This window comes from Pundamilia nyererei, unplaced genomic scaffold (assembly GCF_000239375.1).
Source record: "Pundamilia nyererei isolate P.nyererei 1_Seehausen unplaced genomic scaffold, PunNye1.0 scaffold00279, whole genome shotgun sequence".
NCBI lineage: Eukaryota > Metazoa > Chordata > Actinopteri > Cichliformes > Cichlidae > Pundamilia > Pundamilia nyererei.
In genome coordinates this window covers 384,024-404,578 of record NW_005187680.1, presented here as the reverse complement: position 1 = coordinate 404,578, position 20,555 = coordinate 384,024, and the positions used below count along the sequence as shown (strand labels likewise).

At 39.0% G+C, this 20,555-nt stretch overlaps 2 protein-coding genes across 3 annotated transcripts in view; both read right to left on the bottom strand.

The window, feature by feature from the left end:
* The window catches only part of LOC102205122 (kelch-like protein 7), a 7,792-nt gene extending 1,002 nt beyond the window's left edge, over window positions 1-6,790 (bottom strand). Inside the window, exons 1-10 of the mRNA XM_005750585.1 lie at window positions 6,276-6,790; window positions 5,861-5,963; window positions 5,356-5,449; window positions 4,352-4,476; window positions 4,108-4,283; window positions 3,788-3,962; window positions 3,313-3,416; window positions 2,661-2,877; window positions 2,306-2,507; window positions 65-162 (exon numbers count right to left, since the gene is read on the bottom strand). Coding sequence (XP_005750642.1) covers window positions 65-162; window positions 2,306-2,507; window positions 2,661-2,877; window positions 3,313-3,416; window positions 3,788-3,962; window positions 4,108-4,283; window positions 4,352-4,476; window positions 5,356-5,449; window positions 5,861-5,963; window positions 6,276-6,383 — 1,402 coding nt within the window. The 5' untranslated portion in view covers window positions 6,384-6,790. The remainder of the gene's footprint in view (window positions 1-64; window positions 163-2,305; window positions 2,508-2,660; window positions 2,878-3,312; window positions 3,417-3,787; window positions 3,963-4,107; window positions 4,284-4,351; window positions 4,477-5,355; window positions 5,450-5,860; window positions 5,964-6,275) is intronic.
* Window positions 6,791-8,378: 1,588 nt separating this feature from the next.
* On the bottom strand, window positions 8,379-14,466 carry pofut1 (protein O-fucosyltransferase 1). Of its 2 annotated transcripts, none has more exons than XM_005750583.1 (7): window positions 14,322-14,466; window positions 13,399-13,538; window positions 12,926-13,108; window positions 12,643-12,755; window positions 12,344-12,536; window positions 10,406-10,648; window positions 8,379-9,734 (listed from the first exon to the last, which is right to left on the bottom strand). In XM_005750583.1, the coding sequence occupies exons 1-7, from the start codon at window positions 14,458-14,460 to the stop codon at window positions 9,540-9,542; spliced, it is 1,206 nt and encodes a 401-aa protein (XP_005750640.1). In that variant the 5' UTR covers window positions 14,461-14,466; the 3' UTR covers window positions 8,379-9,539. The 2 variants fall into 2 exon arrangements, with proteins under 2 accessions (XP_005750640.1, XP_005750641.1); XM_005750584.1 differs by having other exon boundaries at window positions 13,417-13,538.
* Window positions 14,467-20,555: the final 6,089 nt, after the last annotated feature.

Sequence of the window (20,555 nt, the reverse complement as noted above, 5' to 3'; positions counted from 1 at the left end):
ACTAGCTATGGCCATCGTGATAAACTACAGTAGTACTTTGATTCCTTAACACCATTTTCTTTACCAGTTGACCCTTCGCCTCCAACAGCATAGATCTTGTTGTCGATAACCACTAGCCCATGGTTCTTCCTGGCAACCCTCATTTCATGCAATTTTCTCCACCTGGAAGGTTGTAGCAGAAAATAAATATAGTGTAGAGGAGAAAAAAAAATCTAATGCGTATTCTTGAGAGTTTTATGACCCTCTGAATAAGCTTTTAAGGGAATTTATTCAGCAAGATTTTCAAATGTTTGATAATGACAACCTTGGTGCCGAAAACCGATGTCCAAAGCAAAGTGTCAAAAACCCTGAAGTTCCCGGAATTGTCATTGAAATCTGGTTCAAAATTAATCTCCAAATTCCATTGTTAAAATGTGCAGCTTCAAAGCAAAAATAGACTGGTTTACACCCACGTACAAAAACTATTCTATAATCAGTTTCTCTGCTTTGACATGAAGCCTTGAAAACCACCAACGGTTACTTATGCTATGCCCCAATTAAGGGGCTGCATGCTTCGGAGGCCGCATTTGAAGGCCGTTTATGTCACAGCCAGGCAATGAAGGCTGCTCCAAATGAGTCCTTCATTTCCCTGGACTTCGTGGCCCAACCTATCCCAGAATTCATAGCACCTCCCAGCCAATTCCAGTTTCCAATAATGGCGGAAGCTAACTAGTTGTAATATTACTCTTTTCAATACTTTATTATAAAAATATTATTAATAATATAAAAATACTTTTCAAACACTGCAATGGCGGAGGAGCCTGGCTAAAGAGTTTGAAATATTACAGTTCTCTTCCATAGTGTTCATTTTGTCGTTTCCCTTGCTCACCCCAAAAAGTCACAGCTGATAGCTGCCCCATCCTGAGCCTGGTTCAACCAGAGGGTTCTATCTGGTTAACAGGAGTTTTTCCCTTGCCACCAACACCAACTCTCTCCACTATGGTAGGATCTTTACTATATAAAGCACCTTGAAGTGACTGTTGTGATTTGGTGTTATATAAAATAAAACTTTAACTTGACAGAGTTTGTACCAACCAATCATCCTGCTCCTAGTATTTTATTAGCATTACTTAGGACTAATGAGAAGGTATTGGCCATGTAGCCATACAATCTATGGATGAGCTTATTAACAATCTTGATAATGTATCAATTATATAATTTTATTATATAAATAGAATTAAACTAAAAGTTCAGAAAACTTTACTTCTGCCTTCGAATTTGGTCGAGATCTTTAGAAGATGCATTATGGTATTATTTTGAAATCCCATGTTTTCACAAGTTTTGGTGTCCTTGTTGACCACCTGCCGGGGTGGCTATAAGATCCACTGTGCACTGGGAGAAACCTGGAAACCATGTATTTTTACACTGGCGTCCACTGTGGCCAGTACAACAACAGTAACTTTTGTGCTTACTTATGCAAGATTAAGGCTACGTTCACACTGCAGGCAAAAGCTGTGAACTGTGTCATAACTTTCAAAGAGGTCCACAGCTGACCCACCTGCAAAAACAATACATAATATCAGACTAAAACTGCTGGGAAGACAACGTTGGAGAAACGTTAACATTTTATTTGTACTGTATAACCTGCAGATTCTGACAGAAATCTGCAACTATCCTTTGAAGCACCGCTCCTCTAAAATAGCAATAAGGATCATTATTAGGTTATTTACATTATTATGTAAATAACAAAATAACTTAAAGCAAAAATTGGGAAACATGAAGTCCGAAGTCTTTATATTAAGGGCCATCAGTCAAACAATATTGTTTGCTCTGGGTCTAAACAGAGTGCGTTGTGTGTGACGTCTTCTTTTGCGCATGCGGCCGCTTTGAGCGTTCACACTAGAGCGCATTTGCTGTCGCATTTTATTTGTAGTGTGAACGAGCAGACAAAAAACAAAATAAACAAAAACGGATTTGATCAAAAAAAAAATTGGAATTGAGCATTAAGACCTGCAGTGTGAACGTAGCCTAATACTTCAGCTGCCATTTTTCTTTTATCTAATTCATCGAAATTCCAGCATAATGCAGGAACACCATGCACAATCGCCAGTGACACTGGTCAGTCATGCAATAAAGTGGTATACATTTAGCTTTAACTTTGCTAGCCTCCTGATGCCCATTGATTCATACACCTCCTTTAAAGCACAAAGTCCCAAACATTGCAAACATACACAGACAAAAAAAAAAAAAAAAAAAAAAAAAAAAAAAAAAAAAAAAAAAAAAAAAAAAAAAAAAAAAAGCAGCATACAGAGCTGTAGTGACTCACTGTTGTGTGCTGGGGTCATAGACCTCACAGTTCCTGAGGACTCTACCAGAAACACTGTTGCCAGTCAGTCCTCCACAAACATAAATGAGCCCATTGGCCTCCACTGAGGCATGACTGCAGCGGGACACTAGCATGCTGGTGTTGACCTGCCATGACTCTGTCATTGTTTCATAACTTTCAAAGAGGTCCACAGCTGACCCACCTGCAAAAACAATACATAATATCAGAAACATATGCTTGCAGACATGGCTAGAAACTTTCCCCACTGATAACAAGTTATACTACATTCATAGCAAAACTATAGCAATTCACTGCCCACAGTCTCTTCAAGAGATACACATATCACCATGCATACCCGCTTCTGATCCTCCAGATGTGAAGATCTTGCCCTCAAAAACACAAGCAGACATGTTCTCGCGAGGTGTTGGTGGCCCTGGCCTGGAGCATCTATTCCTCAGAATGTTGTAGAAGTCTGTGTGTTTGATGTGAAAGCTGTGTGAGCCACCTAAAATGGAGCCCACCCTATTCTGGCGTTTGGACAGTTTGCAGTTGATGCTCATCCAGCTGTAATCCTGAATGGAAAGCAATACCAACACTTGTGTAATGATTAGAACAGACCTGCTATTGTATGGAACTATTGAAAGAAAACAACAAAACAAACACTGAAGATTAACCAAATCGTTATTCTACTAATGTGCACCACTATTTAGCCTCATTTACTGTTTGTTGCTTCGTGCTCATCTTCTCAATCTTATTTCCCCTTAACCTTCCACCAAAAATGGCTGGCCTGCCTTGAGCTGGAAGTCACTTTGAGAGTTTTTCCTCCTTATAGTAGGTTAAAGGTAGCTCATATGTAATCAGTGGGATTCCTCTACATTTACCTAAGGTGGCAATGTAAATAAGAATCAAGCAACTGCTTAAAAAAAAAAAAAAGCACATACCCAAACGATATTACACAGTCTGAAGTGATGCCCCTGTGGCTAGAATTGGTAAATATTTGTTGTTACCTTGGGGTCAAAGTAGTAGCAGCGGTTACCATTAAACAGACCAATGCAGTTGTCGTACTTCTTGCGACGTGGTTGGCTGAGCTCTCCAAGGTCCCACATTGCACCTAAGGCAAAAAGTAATGAGGGGTTTTTTGTGAATGAATATATCCATCTACACAGTGGAAAGCAATATCGCAACTATTTGAACTTTGCCTGTGTCACGTGATGAGCCAAATTACCAATACTGGCCATTTAGAGCAACAACATATACATACACACAAAACCCAGAAAATATTCCAGCAAAACCCTGGAATTCAATTAGCCACAATATTATGTTGAACATGTATAACAGGTTTTACTGAAATTCATCAGTTTAAACTTTTTGCTTCCATTGAATGATGCAGATCATTTCATTGGGAATGTTGGTTACGCCACTGTTCTTGCATGAATGTCTTAAACTTGAATTTGAGTGCAAGCTCTCCATTTTGCTACTCACGGGTGATCATCTGTAAACAGTGTGGGTTGTCCTGGAAGAGCGGCTCAGTCTTTACAGTTTCTGACAGGAAGCTTTTGGGGACCAGAGGTAGGCGAATGCACCTCAAAACATCCACAATATGCTGCTGTCTACTTGGGATGCTATACTTTAGCCAGCGCACTGCAGCATCATAAACCTGAATGGAGCAACATGTGGGAACAAAGGCTTTCTACAGTGTTTTTGTTTTTAAACTTGCTTTAGTTAAATTTCAGGTCTAGTTTGATTTCAGTTGGCTACATTTTTTTGTTTTAAATACAAAATTTTAGTCGACACTGTGGTACCTGTGTCTCACAGTAGACAGTGAGTTTGTCCTGGTGCAGTAGTTGCGCGAGCTGTGCAATGTCCAGATTTAGAAATTCATCCAGTCTGCAGACATCAGTAAAGTGGAGATAGGAAAACTCCTCTGCTGCTGCCTTCAGCTCTGGACAGTTCATGCGGTCTGAGAGTACTGATATGCCTGCAAAAGCACAGAACAGGAATCACTCAAAGAAATCCACAATGGCAGGTCTGTGTTTCTGTTGTTACCCAGGCAGTTTGTTGCATCAATCTGTCCAAAAATGAACTTCGCACACATCATCTTCACTGGTTCAATCTGGTACTGGTTGGCCACATTCAGCAATGACTCTGCATTAGTACTGTCCACTGTGATTCTGGGACACGGCAAAACAAAGTATGAAAAAAGAAAACACAATCTGTTATTGCCATATGATGAGTGTACTGCAAAGTAAGGTTAATGCACTAGTTATGTTAAGGCTTTCTGGTTTAAAAGTGAATAAAAATGCCATGTTCTCTCCTATTCTTTTATTTACGGCATGTGTTTAGAGCCAAGCATTTATAAAAAATAAATAAATGCTCTTAATCCAGTGCATTTGTCTGGCAGAAACCTTCCTTATGCCTTTATCTGCATGAACCTGTGTGTGCTGTGACTCAGCCACAGAACAATGATCACACTTAAGTTCTTGTGAAATATCTAAGGTTTTCATTCCATGGCCAAGCATTGCACTATTTCACACTTTTCAGCAGAAGAGAGATCCTTTTTCTATCCCATATAGCTTGAAAATGGTGGTCTGCTTAATAATGTGGAACATACTCTTTAGTAGTTTTTCCCCTCTAATTAGGCTCACCTGGTAAACTAATAGTCACAGGTGTCAGAGATTGATTTTAGTGATCCAAAGAGCACTGAGACACAGTGCCATCCATGCATTTAATTGAAAAACATCATATCTAATCTTTATGACACCAAATACAATTTTCATAATAATTTGGAACGCGGTGTAGGGATTATTCTGTGCAGAATAAGACTTGTGACACATCAAAATCCCATTTTATGTGAGTGCACACAGAGTCTGAAGCAGAAAGCTGGCTTAAAAGAAAAAAACAAAACAAAACAAAACAAAAACTGCTAACCACTATTGTGATACCCATTACCACTGACTGTAGTTTTAAGCTTTGTCAAGCCAGTTAACACAAACAAAGCCTTATTGGGTTCAACTTGCTTCACAGTATAGCCCCGTTTTAAACACACTTACTGTGAGGTATAAATATATTCAAGCAACAGCTCAAGAATCTCAGGCTCAACACTCCTGAGCTCCACCTCAGGAGACACAGACTCCTTCATTCTGGCTGAAAGTGAAAAGAAAATCAAACAAACAAACAACACAATTAACAACAATTAACAGAACTACATCAACAGCCATACGCGTTTCAGAAATTAGCCATCTTTGTTGAAATAAACCATTGAGCTTTTGTGTTTGAAGCCAAATGCAGTCCATTTTGTTAAATGAAATGTATATTGTGAATTAAAAGGAAGGCAAGCAAAACCAGAGTCGATTTACCATTATGTTTCAACTCATCACACAGTTACTTAATTTTAGTCTTTACAAGATATTTACATTTTGGCTCACATGGTTCTTTTTCTATTTTACTCAACCTGAGGGATGCTCCTCTGATGTTTCTCTGGAGACAGTTTTGTAGTAAGGCCTCAAGGCAGAGTATTAATGTGTGTTCTTTTGTGTAGTTTTGTGTTATCCTTACTGGTGAACATAAGTCTGAAGACATGGCTGGCTGCAGCTAGCACTGCTCTGTGTGCTGCAAGGCGTTTTCCCTGAACCACAAGGGTCACATCACAGAGGCTGCCCTGGAGAAAATCAGTCATCAAAAAGGTGTACTAGATAGCAAGTTCAACTCTGTCAAACTTTCCTTGTGTTTGACCTAAAGCCCCAGTCAGAGATTACCAATGTAGCGACGCCAATTATTTAGTCGGGTAAATCAGAGTTTCCTGTGTTACTTTTGTGACACAGGAAATTCATCAGTAAAATAACATCAGTATGCGTCGCTAACCCGTCAACCTTGCTTTGTACTACAAAGCACAAGAACCAAGACGGGAACAACCACAGTCGTGCCTTTTGGCAGCATTAGTCTACAGGCTTTTGTATTCTTAAACACCCACCTGTTTTCTCACGTGGTTAAGGAATCCCATGTAGTTGGTCAGACATGTGCGCTCTCTGATGGCACTTTTTCTGTTATTTTTCTTGGCACATGATGAGGAGGCCATCATCCCATTTATGTCGGCGCTACTGTCAGAAGATATGTTTCAGTAAACAGTTTCTCTCAAACTCCTTCCCTTCTGCTGCTCTTGAACCAGGTGAGCAACACTAAAATTTCCTCAGACATGCAATATCAAAGATGTCGATATCAAAACACAAACTTGCTTTCACAGCACTACTGGGCCACTTGTTACTTCCATGTCTGTTTTATGGATGCAGGAGCTTGACAGGTTACAGAGAAGGAGATGCCCCAACAACTTGAAAAGTGAGACGTTCTGGAGAGCACTTTCCAATAGCTTTGTTTCTTGTTCTAGCTTCTTTTATCCCCCTCCCTTCAGTTCAAACACACATAGTTCAGGAGAAGACTAGCTCTTAACTGCCTCCAGTACCAGTACAAATGACGTTGGCCCCCAACAAACAATGTAGAAAACAATTAACTAATTTTTGGGAGAAGTCAGCTGGAAGGTAGTGCCAAATCCTAATTACATAAAGAGCAATGAAATAGCCAGACATCACCTAGCAAAATACTTCTGTTGTTTTGCTATGTTTGATTGGGTAGGACCTTCAAAGAAAAAACAGTCTACACAAACACTTGAATATTAGCTGGCATGCTATCCATTGCTAGCATGCCAGCTAACTCTAACTGGCAGACAAGAAGAAACGAGGGAGGAATACAGGGCACGCGCACCACAAAATGGCGAATTTAATGGTGGCTTTAAAAAAGCAAATCAGTTACCTACCTGCACCCGATCTCTCAGATCAAGTGCAAGAAAGCAAAGCTCACTTTTATACTACAGGAAGTCCCGCTTTGTAAGGGTCAAGGCCGTGACCTTGTTTACATCCGTGCCATACTTGCCACTTTTAACTCAAGAACACTCAAACTAAGCACGAGGCCCGGGGGCGGAGTCCAAGTGTTGGCGTTACTGCATGGAACGTGAACGTTGTAATGTATGCACGAGACACTTTAACATTCCACTGGCACAATGTACATTTTCAGACTTTAAATGTAAAATTTCCAGATTGTTTTATTTAATATACTTAATGTTTATAATTAACTATTTACTGTATATAATATCCTGTTTATGCACAGTAGTAGAGGACCGTTTCAGTGCACATCGTACTCTAAAGTCTAGTAAACTCTAGTAAAACTATGCATGTGACAAATAAAGAATCTTGAATGAACTTGTGGCACAAACGGAGCAGCCTTTCCGAGTGCTCTTCTTGGAAACTGCGGGAAACAAACAAAAGAACTAAAAAAAAAAAGCCAAACTGAAAGAAACTAGATTTAAGAAGAGATTCGAGTTCAGATTTGTGCAAAAACTGTTCATTTTCAAGAAAAGGTTATGCTGTTTTAGCTTAACATATTCACTTCATTCACTCTCTCTGTTTATATGCCACTATTAGAGTAGAATAAAACAGTGTTTATTTCTAATATGTAAATATAGCTAAAATAACAAGAAAAAGAAAAACTTTGCAAACACACAAAGACGTGAAGTTATCATCCATACGTCTATACTCAAAGGAGTAGAATGAAGTTTACACTTACTTATTCCTACCTCTTTACTAAAAATTCCATAATTTGCAAATCAGTGTTCAGAGTTTGACATATTATCCATTTAACTAATAATAATCATTAAACTCTAGCTGTCTATCCCATAGTGTGCCATTTCTCCCCCAGTGTCTCTCTGCTCTCCTCTCTGTCACCAGCCAATTGTGGTAGATTTCCTCTCTGAGCCTGGTTCTGCTTGAATTTCCTTCCTGTTAAAATTGAGTTTTTCCTTCCTACTGTCACCAAGTGCTTGTATATTGGGCATCTTCTGATTATTGGGGATTCTTCTTAATACTATTGTTACCCTAAAACACCACAATGTGACTTTTTGTGAATTGGTGCAATATAATTAAAACTGAACTTAATGGTGCAAGTAGGATATAGTTAAGATATATTTTGTAATTATGTGAAAGCATAGTATATTACACTGAAGAATACACAAAATGTACAACTTAAAATTAACTTTATTCAGCTGTGAATAAAAAAATATCCAAGCTCACATTATGAAAAATACTTATAAAAGCCCCACATGCTTAGCCTGTTCACTGATTTGACAAACTGATTCAAAGCTAAGCTTCCAGAGGGAAGTAAACAGGCTGCTGGTCCTTCAGAAAAAAAGTGTGCATGACTTTATTGATTAAAAAAAAGACATGAAAAACATTTGACTTCAAAATCATTGCGTTTACCAGCTTAACATACATCGTCACATGTATGCACATCTAAATTCCCTTAAACATCAACAAAATTACAACTTTCAGTGCAGGTGTTCACATATGGATTTTGGTCCTGAGACCTTTAAACTGAGAGGTAATGTCTCCTCTTCCCCTCTCTCGAACTGGTATATACAGCAGGCTCAGTTACTGTGATCTCCATGTTATGGAAGTTATAGAGGAAGGAAAGGAAAGAGCAGCAGAGCGTCACTGCTGAGTGTGCATTCACTCTTTTACAGTTTGTTGAAGGCAGTACCTAAAGGAAATGTTAGGGAAGTGGCGTGTTTTCCTCAGGAAAGGAAAACTGGCTTCAGTATGGGGAACCAAAAAAGGTTGATGCACAAACATGAGAGGGAACAAAGACATTAGATCACTTGATGCTTGCTGTCTAATAACTTTTTTTTCTGACTAAATGTAAAAATGGGGAGGGGGTTCTGCTTATACTTTTAAGCCATGTTCAGCTGCCAACCCCTGTTGGTTGAAACCCTGAACATTCTGTTGATTATCCCATAGATGCAGAGCCTAAAAACTGGTATTTCAGACAGTCCTTACAGTATACATTTATGCCTCCTCATTGCAGTATAGGTTCCACTTGTGTACCACAAACAGCTCAGAGTGAATGTGTGGCTGACTGATGAACACTGTTAAAACATCTGCTAATTTAACAGTTTTTTACTCCCTAAAAAACTGTATTTGCATTATAATAGCGTTTATTTAAATAGTGTTTCCTGATAGCAGCACTCTCCATGTTTTAACACACATAACCCATTCTGAAAGTAGACATGCGTGTAGCCTTAATTTATAATCTTACTGGACACATTGTGAACCATTGTGTGACATTTGAACACTCTCTCGCCTCCTCATGACATGTAATTAGAATCAGTGTTCAGAGGACGAACGCCTGACAATCAGAGCTCTTCTTTGGCATTTGATTTCCCCGGCTTGTCCATACCGAAGAAGGAGGAGGGAAGGCTGCGGACGTCCCGCTCTCTCTTCACAAAGGCAGAGAAGGAGGAAACGCAGTTGCCAATGAAGTGGTCAGACTGGCCTAAGATGTACAAGTCCATCTGGGCAAAGTCTGGCTGAAGACTCACCACTTTCACCTGCAGAGGTCACAGTGGAAACCACAAATTAGACGGGCTTTCCTTCAGGTCTCGCTTCAGATCTTCGGGTCTTAAAGCAGGGAATTCCTCCTCTTAGAGGTACAAAAATTGTAGCTTTTATGTATCACTTTATGGTGGAAATGTCTTTACTACAAAAAAGAAAAATACAAAATTGAAGTATAATGGAGTAAGGTCACATGCAGCTTTCAAATATTTTATCGTCCTATAGATTACATATGTAAAAAAATGAGTAGCTTTATGATGCGTTCCATTTGAAGTCAGAATATCCAGTCCCCAGTCTGAATTAACAACTGGAACACCACCTCAGCAGCCACACCAACCCCGACTTCACAATTCAAGATGGTGGCATGAACGTAATCAGCTGTGAGATACTGAAGCTGGGATCTGACTATCTGACTTCTAAGGTAAATGGAGTATGAAATTAGCTCCTCCCTTTAAACCAGCATTTTGTAACTGGCTGCCCCTCATAAACGGCATGTGGGTGAAGCTTCTGGGCTCACAGCCAGCCAGATTATTTTTAGTGACTCTGTAAAGAGTTTGAAAGGTTCTTAAGTTCTCACAAACCTCCCAGCCCCTCAAGTTAGCATTAAGGACAAAGATGCCAAAACAAGCTTATGACAGACTTATGAATTCTCCACACAAGAACCCACCTTGCCTTTGAAGAGCTTTTCAATGTCCTGACTGTGCGATTCAGAGTCTGTGGCGATGTAGACAGAACGGGCGTTGGTCTTCTTTACCCACAGCTTGACAGCCCCACGAATCTCAGTTAGGTCAGGGAGACACATGGCCATAGTGAGGGGCAGAGCTTTTTGACGGTTATACCCGACGCACTGAGGGGAGGCCATGAAATGAGGTCCTGCATCGCCATTCTTCAGCAGTTTGCAGGCATTTTGCTAGAAAAGGAGACAAAGATTAAAAAGTTAGAATGTAAACTGTACAGACTATAAGGTTTGACTGTTCCCTCACAATATATGGATACAATGAGCCAAAGGGGAAAAAAATGAATACAAATATTTCATTTATCGACCTAATATGTGTCCTTGTTTCATTTCCGCATAGTTTCTTTTATGGGCTTGCTCCTCCTCTGTTGTCAGCAATGTTCCCTATAATTTTTGATGTGTCTGAGCGAACACACAAACTCCCTGAGACCCCGTTGGACCACTGTGACCAACAGCAGACGTGTGCACTGTTTTCACGCCAGCATCGAATCCATCCAAGTTACATGGTTTATTAAAATAATCAAATTACAGCATTTACATTTATGTTATACTACTTTTAATTAACTGCTTTAGCCCACTTACAATGAAAATTTTAAAAAAATCTTGTTCGTGACCTGTGTAGTATGTTAAGTAAAAATAACTTGAACTCCAATTTGGAAAACAACACACTTTCTTTCTTTTTTTCTTTTCTTTTTTTTATAAAGCTCTGACTTGTATTATGAGTATGAGTCTGGGAGACTGGGCATCTGGGACAGAGTCCTGTAACTCTCTGTCTGCAAAATACAGTATATAATGACCAATGTTGGGCAATTAATTATATAGTTACTTCTTCAAAAAAGTAACTGAGTTATGCAAACAAAGGTTTTTGCAGCTGTTTACCTAAAAATGCAGCCAAGGCATTTTTTTAAATAAACATTTCAAACTATTTACAGAACAATCAGCTGTTCTGCATCAAATTTGATGCCACACAAATTATTTGTGCCATTCCAAAAAATAATTTCTGTCCACTATGAGATAAAGGAGAACAACAGCCTGATACCTGCAGGCCTGACAACAGGAGATGTATCACTCCTGTAACACCTCATTGTTCTGACACACACAACAAAACTATTGACTACATTACACACTAACTACACAAGATTTGCGCTAAACGTCTCAAATCTCTCACATCTCAAAACGCCGCCGTCACTCCTAAAACTTCCCCCCCTTCCTAAACAACTAGAGGGAACATTGGTTGTCAGTAGATTTTAGTCAGTCATCACTGAGCCTTGCCTTCCTTCTCTCACCCTGGTTGGGGTGAGAGAAGATGGCCCCGCCCCTCCCTGAGCCGGGTTCTGCCAGAGGTTTCTTCCTGTTAAAAGGGAGTTTTTCCTTCCCACTGTCACCAAAGACCTTGCTCATAGGGGTCATGTGACTGTTGGGTTTTTCTCTGTATCTATTATTGTAGAATCTACTGTACAATATAAAGTGCCTTGAGGCGACTGTTGTTGTGATTTGGCGCTATATAAATAAAATTGAATTGAATTGAGCCTCAATGATGCACTGAATGAATATTCATTTACTGCTATGAATAAACCCAGATTGGGACTGAAACGGATAACCATTCACACTGACATTCATACCTATGGCCAATTTAGCTCTCTCATGAAAAACAGACTGTGCAGAGACACTTGGACCATCTGTGATGCAGCACATGAATTCACCCAGAAGCCCACCCAACCTTCTGTTTGCAAGTGCTAGCCAATTAAGAGATCTGTGGCTCTGAAGGAAAAGGAGCTAAAACAACTCACTTTTTCAGACTGAGGGGCTGCACATAAGAGAGCATGTGAATAAAACCCTCTGTGTCCAGGCTTGTCAAGCTTATCTCACCCAGTCTATGCCAATCCTCAGATGGATGCCAACATATGGCCTGGTCAGCAAGGTGGCAATGTGCTCTTCTCCCTTCTTCACCATCTTGTCTGACCAAACTATATAGCGCTGCAGGCCCACATGCTCTTCTATCACTGGAAACTGAGCTGGAGCCCCAGGCATGGCCAGGACAGGGTGCTCAAAGGGAGGAAACCTAACCCAAGAGCATGAAACAGTGGAATAGTGAATGAGGTAGGTTTTTTTAATGTTTTATGTCACCTTTAATAATTCTGTGTATACCTGCACCGACATGTACTCACTTCTTCATCCACTGAGGTTGGTGATAGGCACTGAAGGAAATCCCACCAAATAAGACAGACTTGTCAAAGTCCACACCGGCATAGTCCCAGAATGGCCCAAATGGGTTCCCATCCTGAAAAAATTAATCGGGATAATCTGGCCATATTAGAGTGTTCAAACAGGAGCTTCTGATCAATATACAATATATAATCTGTGGACTGTCCGTGGACCGCCAGAGGGCAGCATTTCACCTGTGGCTAATCACATTAAGCCAGATAAGGTTTCTTTTAGATTCTAATTCACCTTCATTGGGCAGGACTTCTTGTCCTTACTCCGATGGGCCGCCGTCTCAAAGCAGTAGGCATTCCTCTGTCCTGAAGGCCAGTATTTGGGGGCTAGCTTCTCCATGAAGTCCTCCAAGCTGATCACACGGTGGTAGGCAGACAAAGCCTCCAGCACGAAGAACTCGCTGTAGGGAACATGGACCTGAACAGAATACATAAGAGTGGAATAAAACAACACAGGCACCTTAAGACTTGGTGTGTAATAGCTTTAACAAAATCACATTTGTGTTAGACAGATATGCTCTAGCTATTTATGTATATTTTTGACAAGTACCTGCTACTAAAGCTTAGGGCTGCAGTGCATGTGTGAAAAATAGCTTTATGTCATTTGTTCTGATATACAGCGTGTGACCAGTACCTCTGATACCTCTGATACCAAAGGGATACTAAAAGTACACCACACAGTACACTTAACAACAGCTTTGCTCTCACCTTGCTGCCTGGACTTACATTGGTGTAGGGGTGTGTGTGATGGCGGTACACTATCCAGGGAGGGACTGCCAGGGTTCGGTTCAACATCTTTGCAAAGGCCAGAGATCCTAGGAAGTGGTCAGCCTGGTTTCCAAAGCGACCTGAATAACATGCATAATGTGCATAAAGTTGCACTTATCTATCAGTGTAAACTTTGTGCTCCTTCACATGGCATGTGTGACATACATTTACTACAAGGAAGTTCGTTGTTTAAACAAGTTAACGAGGCATGAAAACATAACTACATTATAGTCATTTCATTGCAATGGATGGCCAAAAGCTAGGAAAACTACGAAAATGTCTGTAAGCCGCTGTTATGAGTATATATACATACACACACTTTTACATTCTTAATATCTGTTCTAAATTTACTAAATCTTATTGTTGGTAAGCAACAGCAGGTCACGGCATCGCTGTCTCGTAAGTGCATTAATGGAAGGGAAGCGTGTAGTAGAAAACTAATTTTAGAACAGATCATGCTTAATCAGCTGACAAATTTTACGGAGATGCCAACTTGTGTTTTTGCGTACAGCTCTTCTGTTAATTTTTGCAATGTCCTTGATTTAAGTAAGTTTCTTACTTCATTAGTAGTAGGAATGATTAGTATTTCTTATTTCATTAGCTCTAAGGGCTGAAAGCGCCCCTCCTGTCTGAGCATACAAAGACATATTTTAGCTGCTCAAATGTTCTCCAAGTTCAGCGTTTATTTTTATAAGGTCCTCTCTACTCAGCTTCACTGTAAAAACACTACCTCCGAAATAACAAGCACCCGCTGGGGCAGCTCCTGGCTCTGTGAACTCATACATGGGCATGAAAAACTTTTGAACTCGCTAACTGTGTTACTCCGGCAGAATGAGCGCATGTAGCTACAAAGAATGATTTACCCATGCACGGGCAGTACAAAACGTAGCCATTCGCATCCCACTGCAGCTCTTCGGCAAAGGTTCGACAAGTTTGGAGTAGAAGTGATAAGAATAAACATTTTAGTGAAAGACCGTCAATGTTCTGTTGTTTAACCGCCATTGTGCTTCATGTCACATCCCACAATTCCTTGGGTTTCCTTCAATAGTTCAACTCAAACTTTGCCGCCACCTACTGCACTGGTGCTAAAGTGCACTCCTGGTAAAATCTTTGGTCTTTATCGAACAAAATGGGTGTATATCCAAGTAGAAAAGAAATACGAAGATCATAAAATATCAGGTAGCTATTCCTCGCAGTTTGACATTTTAGGGATTTGAAACAGTGAAACTTTTTGTCAGATTAAAGATGTTTAACTACATATTTAACCCCATTTAGTATAAGGAAAGGGATTTCAACAATACATCTCAGTTTTCCTGTATGATGCAGAAATGCTGCTGTAGAAATGCCCAGATGTAATTCACAATAATTAACAGAAAATGTATTTTTTTCATTGTAAAAACTAAAAATTTCTGTGAAAAAACAGGAACTTACCTGTGTTTTAATTATTATTGTTTATCTATTACTTAATTACTTTGGAAAGGGAGGGGGGGGGATTTCTTTGGAAATGGGGGCCAGAATCAGCTTGGCCTTATGTTTGGCGCCCAGGTTCTAAAGAATTAACTCTTACTTACTAAATAAGCAACAGTAGAACCGATTTAAACATAAGCAATAGAGCCAATTTTGTACATTATTGCATCTAACTATTATTTTCTTTATGAATGACATTTGTGATTGTCTTCACATTCAGTTTTTAAAGATCAAAAAACCTGCTCTAAAACCTGAGCTATAGCCACCCACAGCCACCCACTGTAGCTCAGGTGGTAGAGCAGGTCATCCACTGATTGGAAGGTTGGTGGTTCGATTCCTGGCTTCCCCTAGTTTACTTGGGCAAGATACTAATTACTCTCCGATGCAGCCATGTGAATGTTAGCTATGCAGCACTTAGAAAGATGTGCTTGTGCGAATGGGTGAATGCACAAGTTTCGTAAAGCGCTTTGAATGCTCAGATGAGTAGAAAAGCGCTGTATAAGCCCCAGGCCATTTACCATCAACTGAACTGAAGCAGCACCCTCACAAAACAGTCCAAATTTCAAAATGATTAAAAAAAGTAAAATGACTCAAATCTGAACCAAATAGAAGATCCTTTCAGTTGCACAAGGGTTTGCCACAGCAGTTAGCTCTGCACATTTGATTTGATAGTTTTGTGATTTATTCAACTGTTTTATCTAAAATTTGGAATAACTAAGATGTTGCAGTGAATATGAACAAAATGTTTGTCGTGTTTGAAAAGGATGAAGACAAAACTGTTTAGTTGGCATACTTGTTGGTCTGCTGGGATTTTTACAACAATCACCTCAGAGAATGGTGTGGAAAAACAGAAAATATCAAGTGGGTGGCAGTTTTCTGGGTTAAAAATGCCTTCTACTCTGACCCATAATGGCCAGAGTGCCTTGAGCTGGTAGGAAGGCAGCAGTAGCTGAAATAACCATTTGCTTCAATCAAGGTATGCAGAAGATTATCTCTGAACACACCATGAAGCAGATGGGCTACAGTGGCAAAAGATCACACCTGGTGACACTCCTATCAGCTAAGAAGGTGAAACTGAAGATTCAAAACTTAAAAAATCCAACTGTGTTCATACAGGACTCTTTTGCTTAAAGCTAGCAGCTAACTGAGATTTTGAGGGAATACAGGAAATAACATTGCAGTTACATTCTAAACCATCTTATATGCAGAAAATGCAAATACAAAATGATGCTTGAATAATGAATGATTTATTTTCATCGGGGTGAAGTGTAGCCCATTTCTATCTAAACTGAGACATCAGCCATATTCCCAAAATGAATATCTGAGAAGTCGTATCACTTTTTAACCATGTGTTAAACAAAAAGTGTTAATTTACGTTTTGCAATTGTCCATGAGAAAAACAGTACCTCTAGCTCCTAGCCTGCTGTTAACCACAGCTGATGCACCTGAAAGCATTTATTTACACAACTGTAAATTGCTCTGCTCCAAATCATTGTTGCGGTCGAGGGTTTCATAAATATTGCCTTATTCTCCACAGGTTTGTTCTCCAAAGGGGGTTCTCCAAAATCCTTTTTTTTGGCATCAACTTGACCTGATGTGTTTGAAGAAAAGAAATGCCAAATCCCAAAGAATATCATACTCTCGAGCATGGAGGTGGAAACATTATGCTTTGAGACTAAAGCTGAATTTTTCATTCATAATGTGTACAAGTTGGTCATTGGGTGAGCGGTGGTGGCTTTTAACAACTAGAATGGCTCTGTTTGTTTAGAACCTCCTATTTTATTTACAGTTCTGTGCCCTATTAAAGTTATACATTGTATATATTGTAATGTTTTTATGTAAAATGTCTATAAATCATAGTCTGGTTTTAACAGATTTTGGATTAAACATAGTCAAAATTCTGTTAGTGCAGTGCTGGCTGAAAACAGTGATTATATAGACAGAACATTATCTTTATATACAGTGCATGGTTGAAGTAAACAGTGGATGTACAGTAATCATACAGGAATAGCATTAACTAACTGTAGAACTAACCCTTGAAAAATGAACAACGCTGGGTGTCAGCACATATTTTGAGTTAGGAAGAAAATCATGGGTTTAAAGCATACAATAAGCGTTTGCTACTTCTCTTTTGATCATTCCTGCAGACTGACAAAGAAGGGGGTCACACAGAGTTCACAGTATGAGAAAAGAAATATTGCATTAGTCCTTGCTGCTTTGCCTGAGATTCCCAGGTGTAAATCGAATGGAGCCAATCAATGCTACATCCAGTGATAAAGACTCAGATGGGAGAAGGGGCAACACTCCCAGAGTGTTGTCATTATGTGTTCGTCATTAGAGGTTCACATGTGTGCTCAACATGCCCAGACCAAGTGTACTGGGTAGGCATGACAACATGTGGCCTGGGTGCGGTCTCAAACTTTTGTTACTTTTATTTAGATGATTCTCTGCCAGCCTGCCTTGTTTGACCGAATCAACCGATAATTGCTTAAATATGTCACAATAAAGAGATTGTTATGCACAGCTAAGCGGCTGAGCGACACAACTGGAATGATCTGCATATAGTTTGTTTTTTATAATTACTCCAAGGACAACTAAATGTACATGTACATCTACATAAAACAGCTAAAACAGTAGACAGACTATATATTTTTAAATTATAACCAAAGTCCAGAACTTTTTTTGTGAGTTTCACACGAAAAGGACTCTGAGGTTTTCTAGTTGGGCTTTCAGGGATTCTTAATCCCTTTGCATCCTCCAGGTCAGCCAACCCGTTCTAACGATTCTTTCTTTGTACTCAATCACTCTCGTTTTTCTTTTCTCTGATGCTCAACAGCTGGCTGCTCTTTCCCTCTTTTCCTGTGTCGTTCTTGATGTCTGCTCCTCCCCCATCCCTTGAACACACACTGTTTCTCATTGTTACAGATGACAGCGAAGATAACAATACAAAGAACCACAACTCACTGCCGGAGTTTGAGAAAAAGACAAAAAGTTGGTGAGACAGGGAGAGAGAGCGTGAGACTTCCTTGAGGTGACAGGATCACAACAATCAAACAAACATAAAAATGTTCACCTAACTTTTTTTGCATTTTAGTTTTTGTGCAGCTCTTCCTCACTATCCAAGGTTTTATCAGTTTCATTTCCTTTTTCGACTCTTCAAGCTGCAGAGGAAGAAGCTTTCAGTTAGTAGTATTCAGTATTAGAACATCTACACATGCATACATGCCACTTATGTTTCCCCATTTGTCTGCTATGTTTTTAACTTCTTTCATATTCTACACTGTTTGTGGCCTTTCACAAGAGGGAAATAAGGTAGTCAACCTCAAAACAACCCTCCTCCTGTTGACCTTTATGTGTTGTTCCTGACAACCCAGCTTTCAGTTCAGCTGAAATCTGTATGGTGTGCTGTCATTTTACAGATCTAGCATGCAGAGCTGTCACATGTTAAACAGGTTTTTCTGACAAATTTGTCCACGTAGAAGAAAAGAGTGTCAATAACAAAAGCTTTTTTGTTTGTTTATGTGTTTTTAAATATAATAAAACTCCATGTTGTAACTATGGAGGTGAAGAAAAAAACACACCTCTTCAAAGGCATCGCGTTACACACACCAGTTGTCCATGAACTATCTGAGGTATGTTTTTTGTCCGGGTGAATACTCTGTGAACAAACAGAATAGAAACAGTCCTCCTATTTTCTTTCTTCAGTGAGTTTTAAGATGCAAAAGTTAATGCCTAAACCTGAGAAAGAGTTTTTCCAACCCATTCCTCTGTGATAAAGGCATTAAGTAAAACTGGTAATGAACTTGGAAAACATTTAAAACAACAGATGCACCTAAAAAACTTTACCCTACTCAGCCTGGAATGGCTAGGTGCTCTTATTGTAGCTAGACATAGTAAATATATCTTGACACACCTTGACATAGAAGAGAGCCAAGTTAAACTTTGGAGAAGATATAGAGTTCGACTAAACAGGGGATGTGGAAAAGAGTTTAACTGAACCTACCCAGTGGAACTATTATAGAGGAAATGGAAATCCTGCAGGTGATGCTACAAGAGAGCTTAGTATCAGCAAGCTGAGAGAAATTTTACTGTGATGGACTACTCCAATGTTGCTCAAGACAAGAAAAATTACTTGGAAAAACCAATGAAATCCATGCTGTAAGAGGACTTGTCTGCTGTGAAAACGGCAAGCCTGACAAGTTCTGGAAACCAAGTATTTTTAAAGTAATTTTAAAGTAATTTTGATTATAAAGATTTAACTTTTAAGTGTCATTTCAAGTATTAAAGATTGCTCCAAACCTCTGATTTAAAAAAAACATTTTTTTAAAAACTTAATTTACCTGCATTTTAACCAGATTTTCATATTTAGTTTTACTTTTGACTTCACCTACAATTTCATTCTGGTTTTCAAGATTTATTTAAATTTAAAAGTAGTAGAAAATGGGTCAAATTTAATAACTGTTTACTGTTGATTTTCTTTAGTTTCCAGCTGCTGTAGGTCCATCTATTAGAAGCAGTTTGCTTTAGTGATATAGAGAAAAATTAAGAGAAACATGTTTCACCTTCAAGGTTTTCTTGTATTTAGGGATGTTAAGCTTTGTGTGTGTTTTATCTTATTTTATTTTGGTCTGTTGGTTCCTCTCAGTAATCTGCTGTAGCTAAACGTAGACTGAATGTAACAAAAAGCAACACACAAAGTATCAAAACTGATGTTAGGAGATTTATCTTATTAATGAAATTGGAAAAAGCCAAACTATCTCTTTAAAGTCTATTCTAAAGTTTGCAGCATTAAAACTATTAATGATAAGAAATATTTCTCACTTGACAGATTTATTTAAATTTAAACGTGGACATGCCAAAACAAACAAAAATGCAATATCTACCTCTAGAAAATGTTAGTAATACATGCTAATAATAATTTACTGACATGGATAAAAACTGAATGCACTAGAAAGGTTTAGACTAGTGAAAAGGTTAGATTTGAAAACAAACTAAAGTAAAATTAAAACACATGAGAAATATCTTTGTCAGTTTGATTGAATTTGTTAACACAACAGAAGACTTTAGTGCATGTTTGAGACATGTCTGTACGTCATAAAGGCTTAAAAATACCACTACTGTCATAACAAGCGCTGAGACTGTTAATCAAGAAACTAATAACAACTAAACAAAAATCAACATTTGAAACAATATATTTTAAACCTTTAAAACTGTAAATGCCAAAAGCCCCTCTTCAAATGAAGCTGGACTAAAACACTAAAACACTAAAAAAGTAGTAATATGGTAATAGTACTGCGCTACTATAGTAGTTATAGCAGCACAGTAGCATATATATATATATATATATATTAGGGGTGCAACGATATTCGTATCGATATTGAACCGTTCGATACAGTGCTTTCGGTTCGGTAAGCATATGTATCGAACAATACAACATTTGTAATTTATTTTATCAATTTTCCTTCTGACGATGCTGTCTGTGTTGAGCGCTCAGTGAATCTGTGTTCGACTACTCCGCCTAGGCTGCACTGTCCAGCGCAGATCCACTGAGCGCTCAACACAGACAGCATAGTCAGAAGGAAGAGCGCAGGGCAAGCTAGCGAGACAGAAGTTAAGCTCTGCTTGCAACA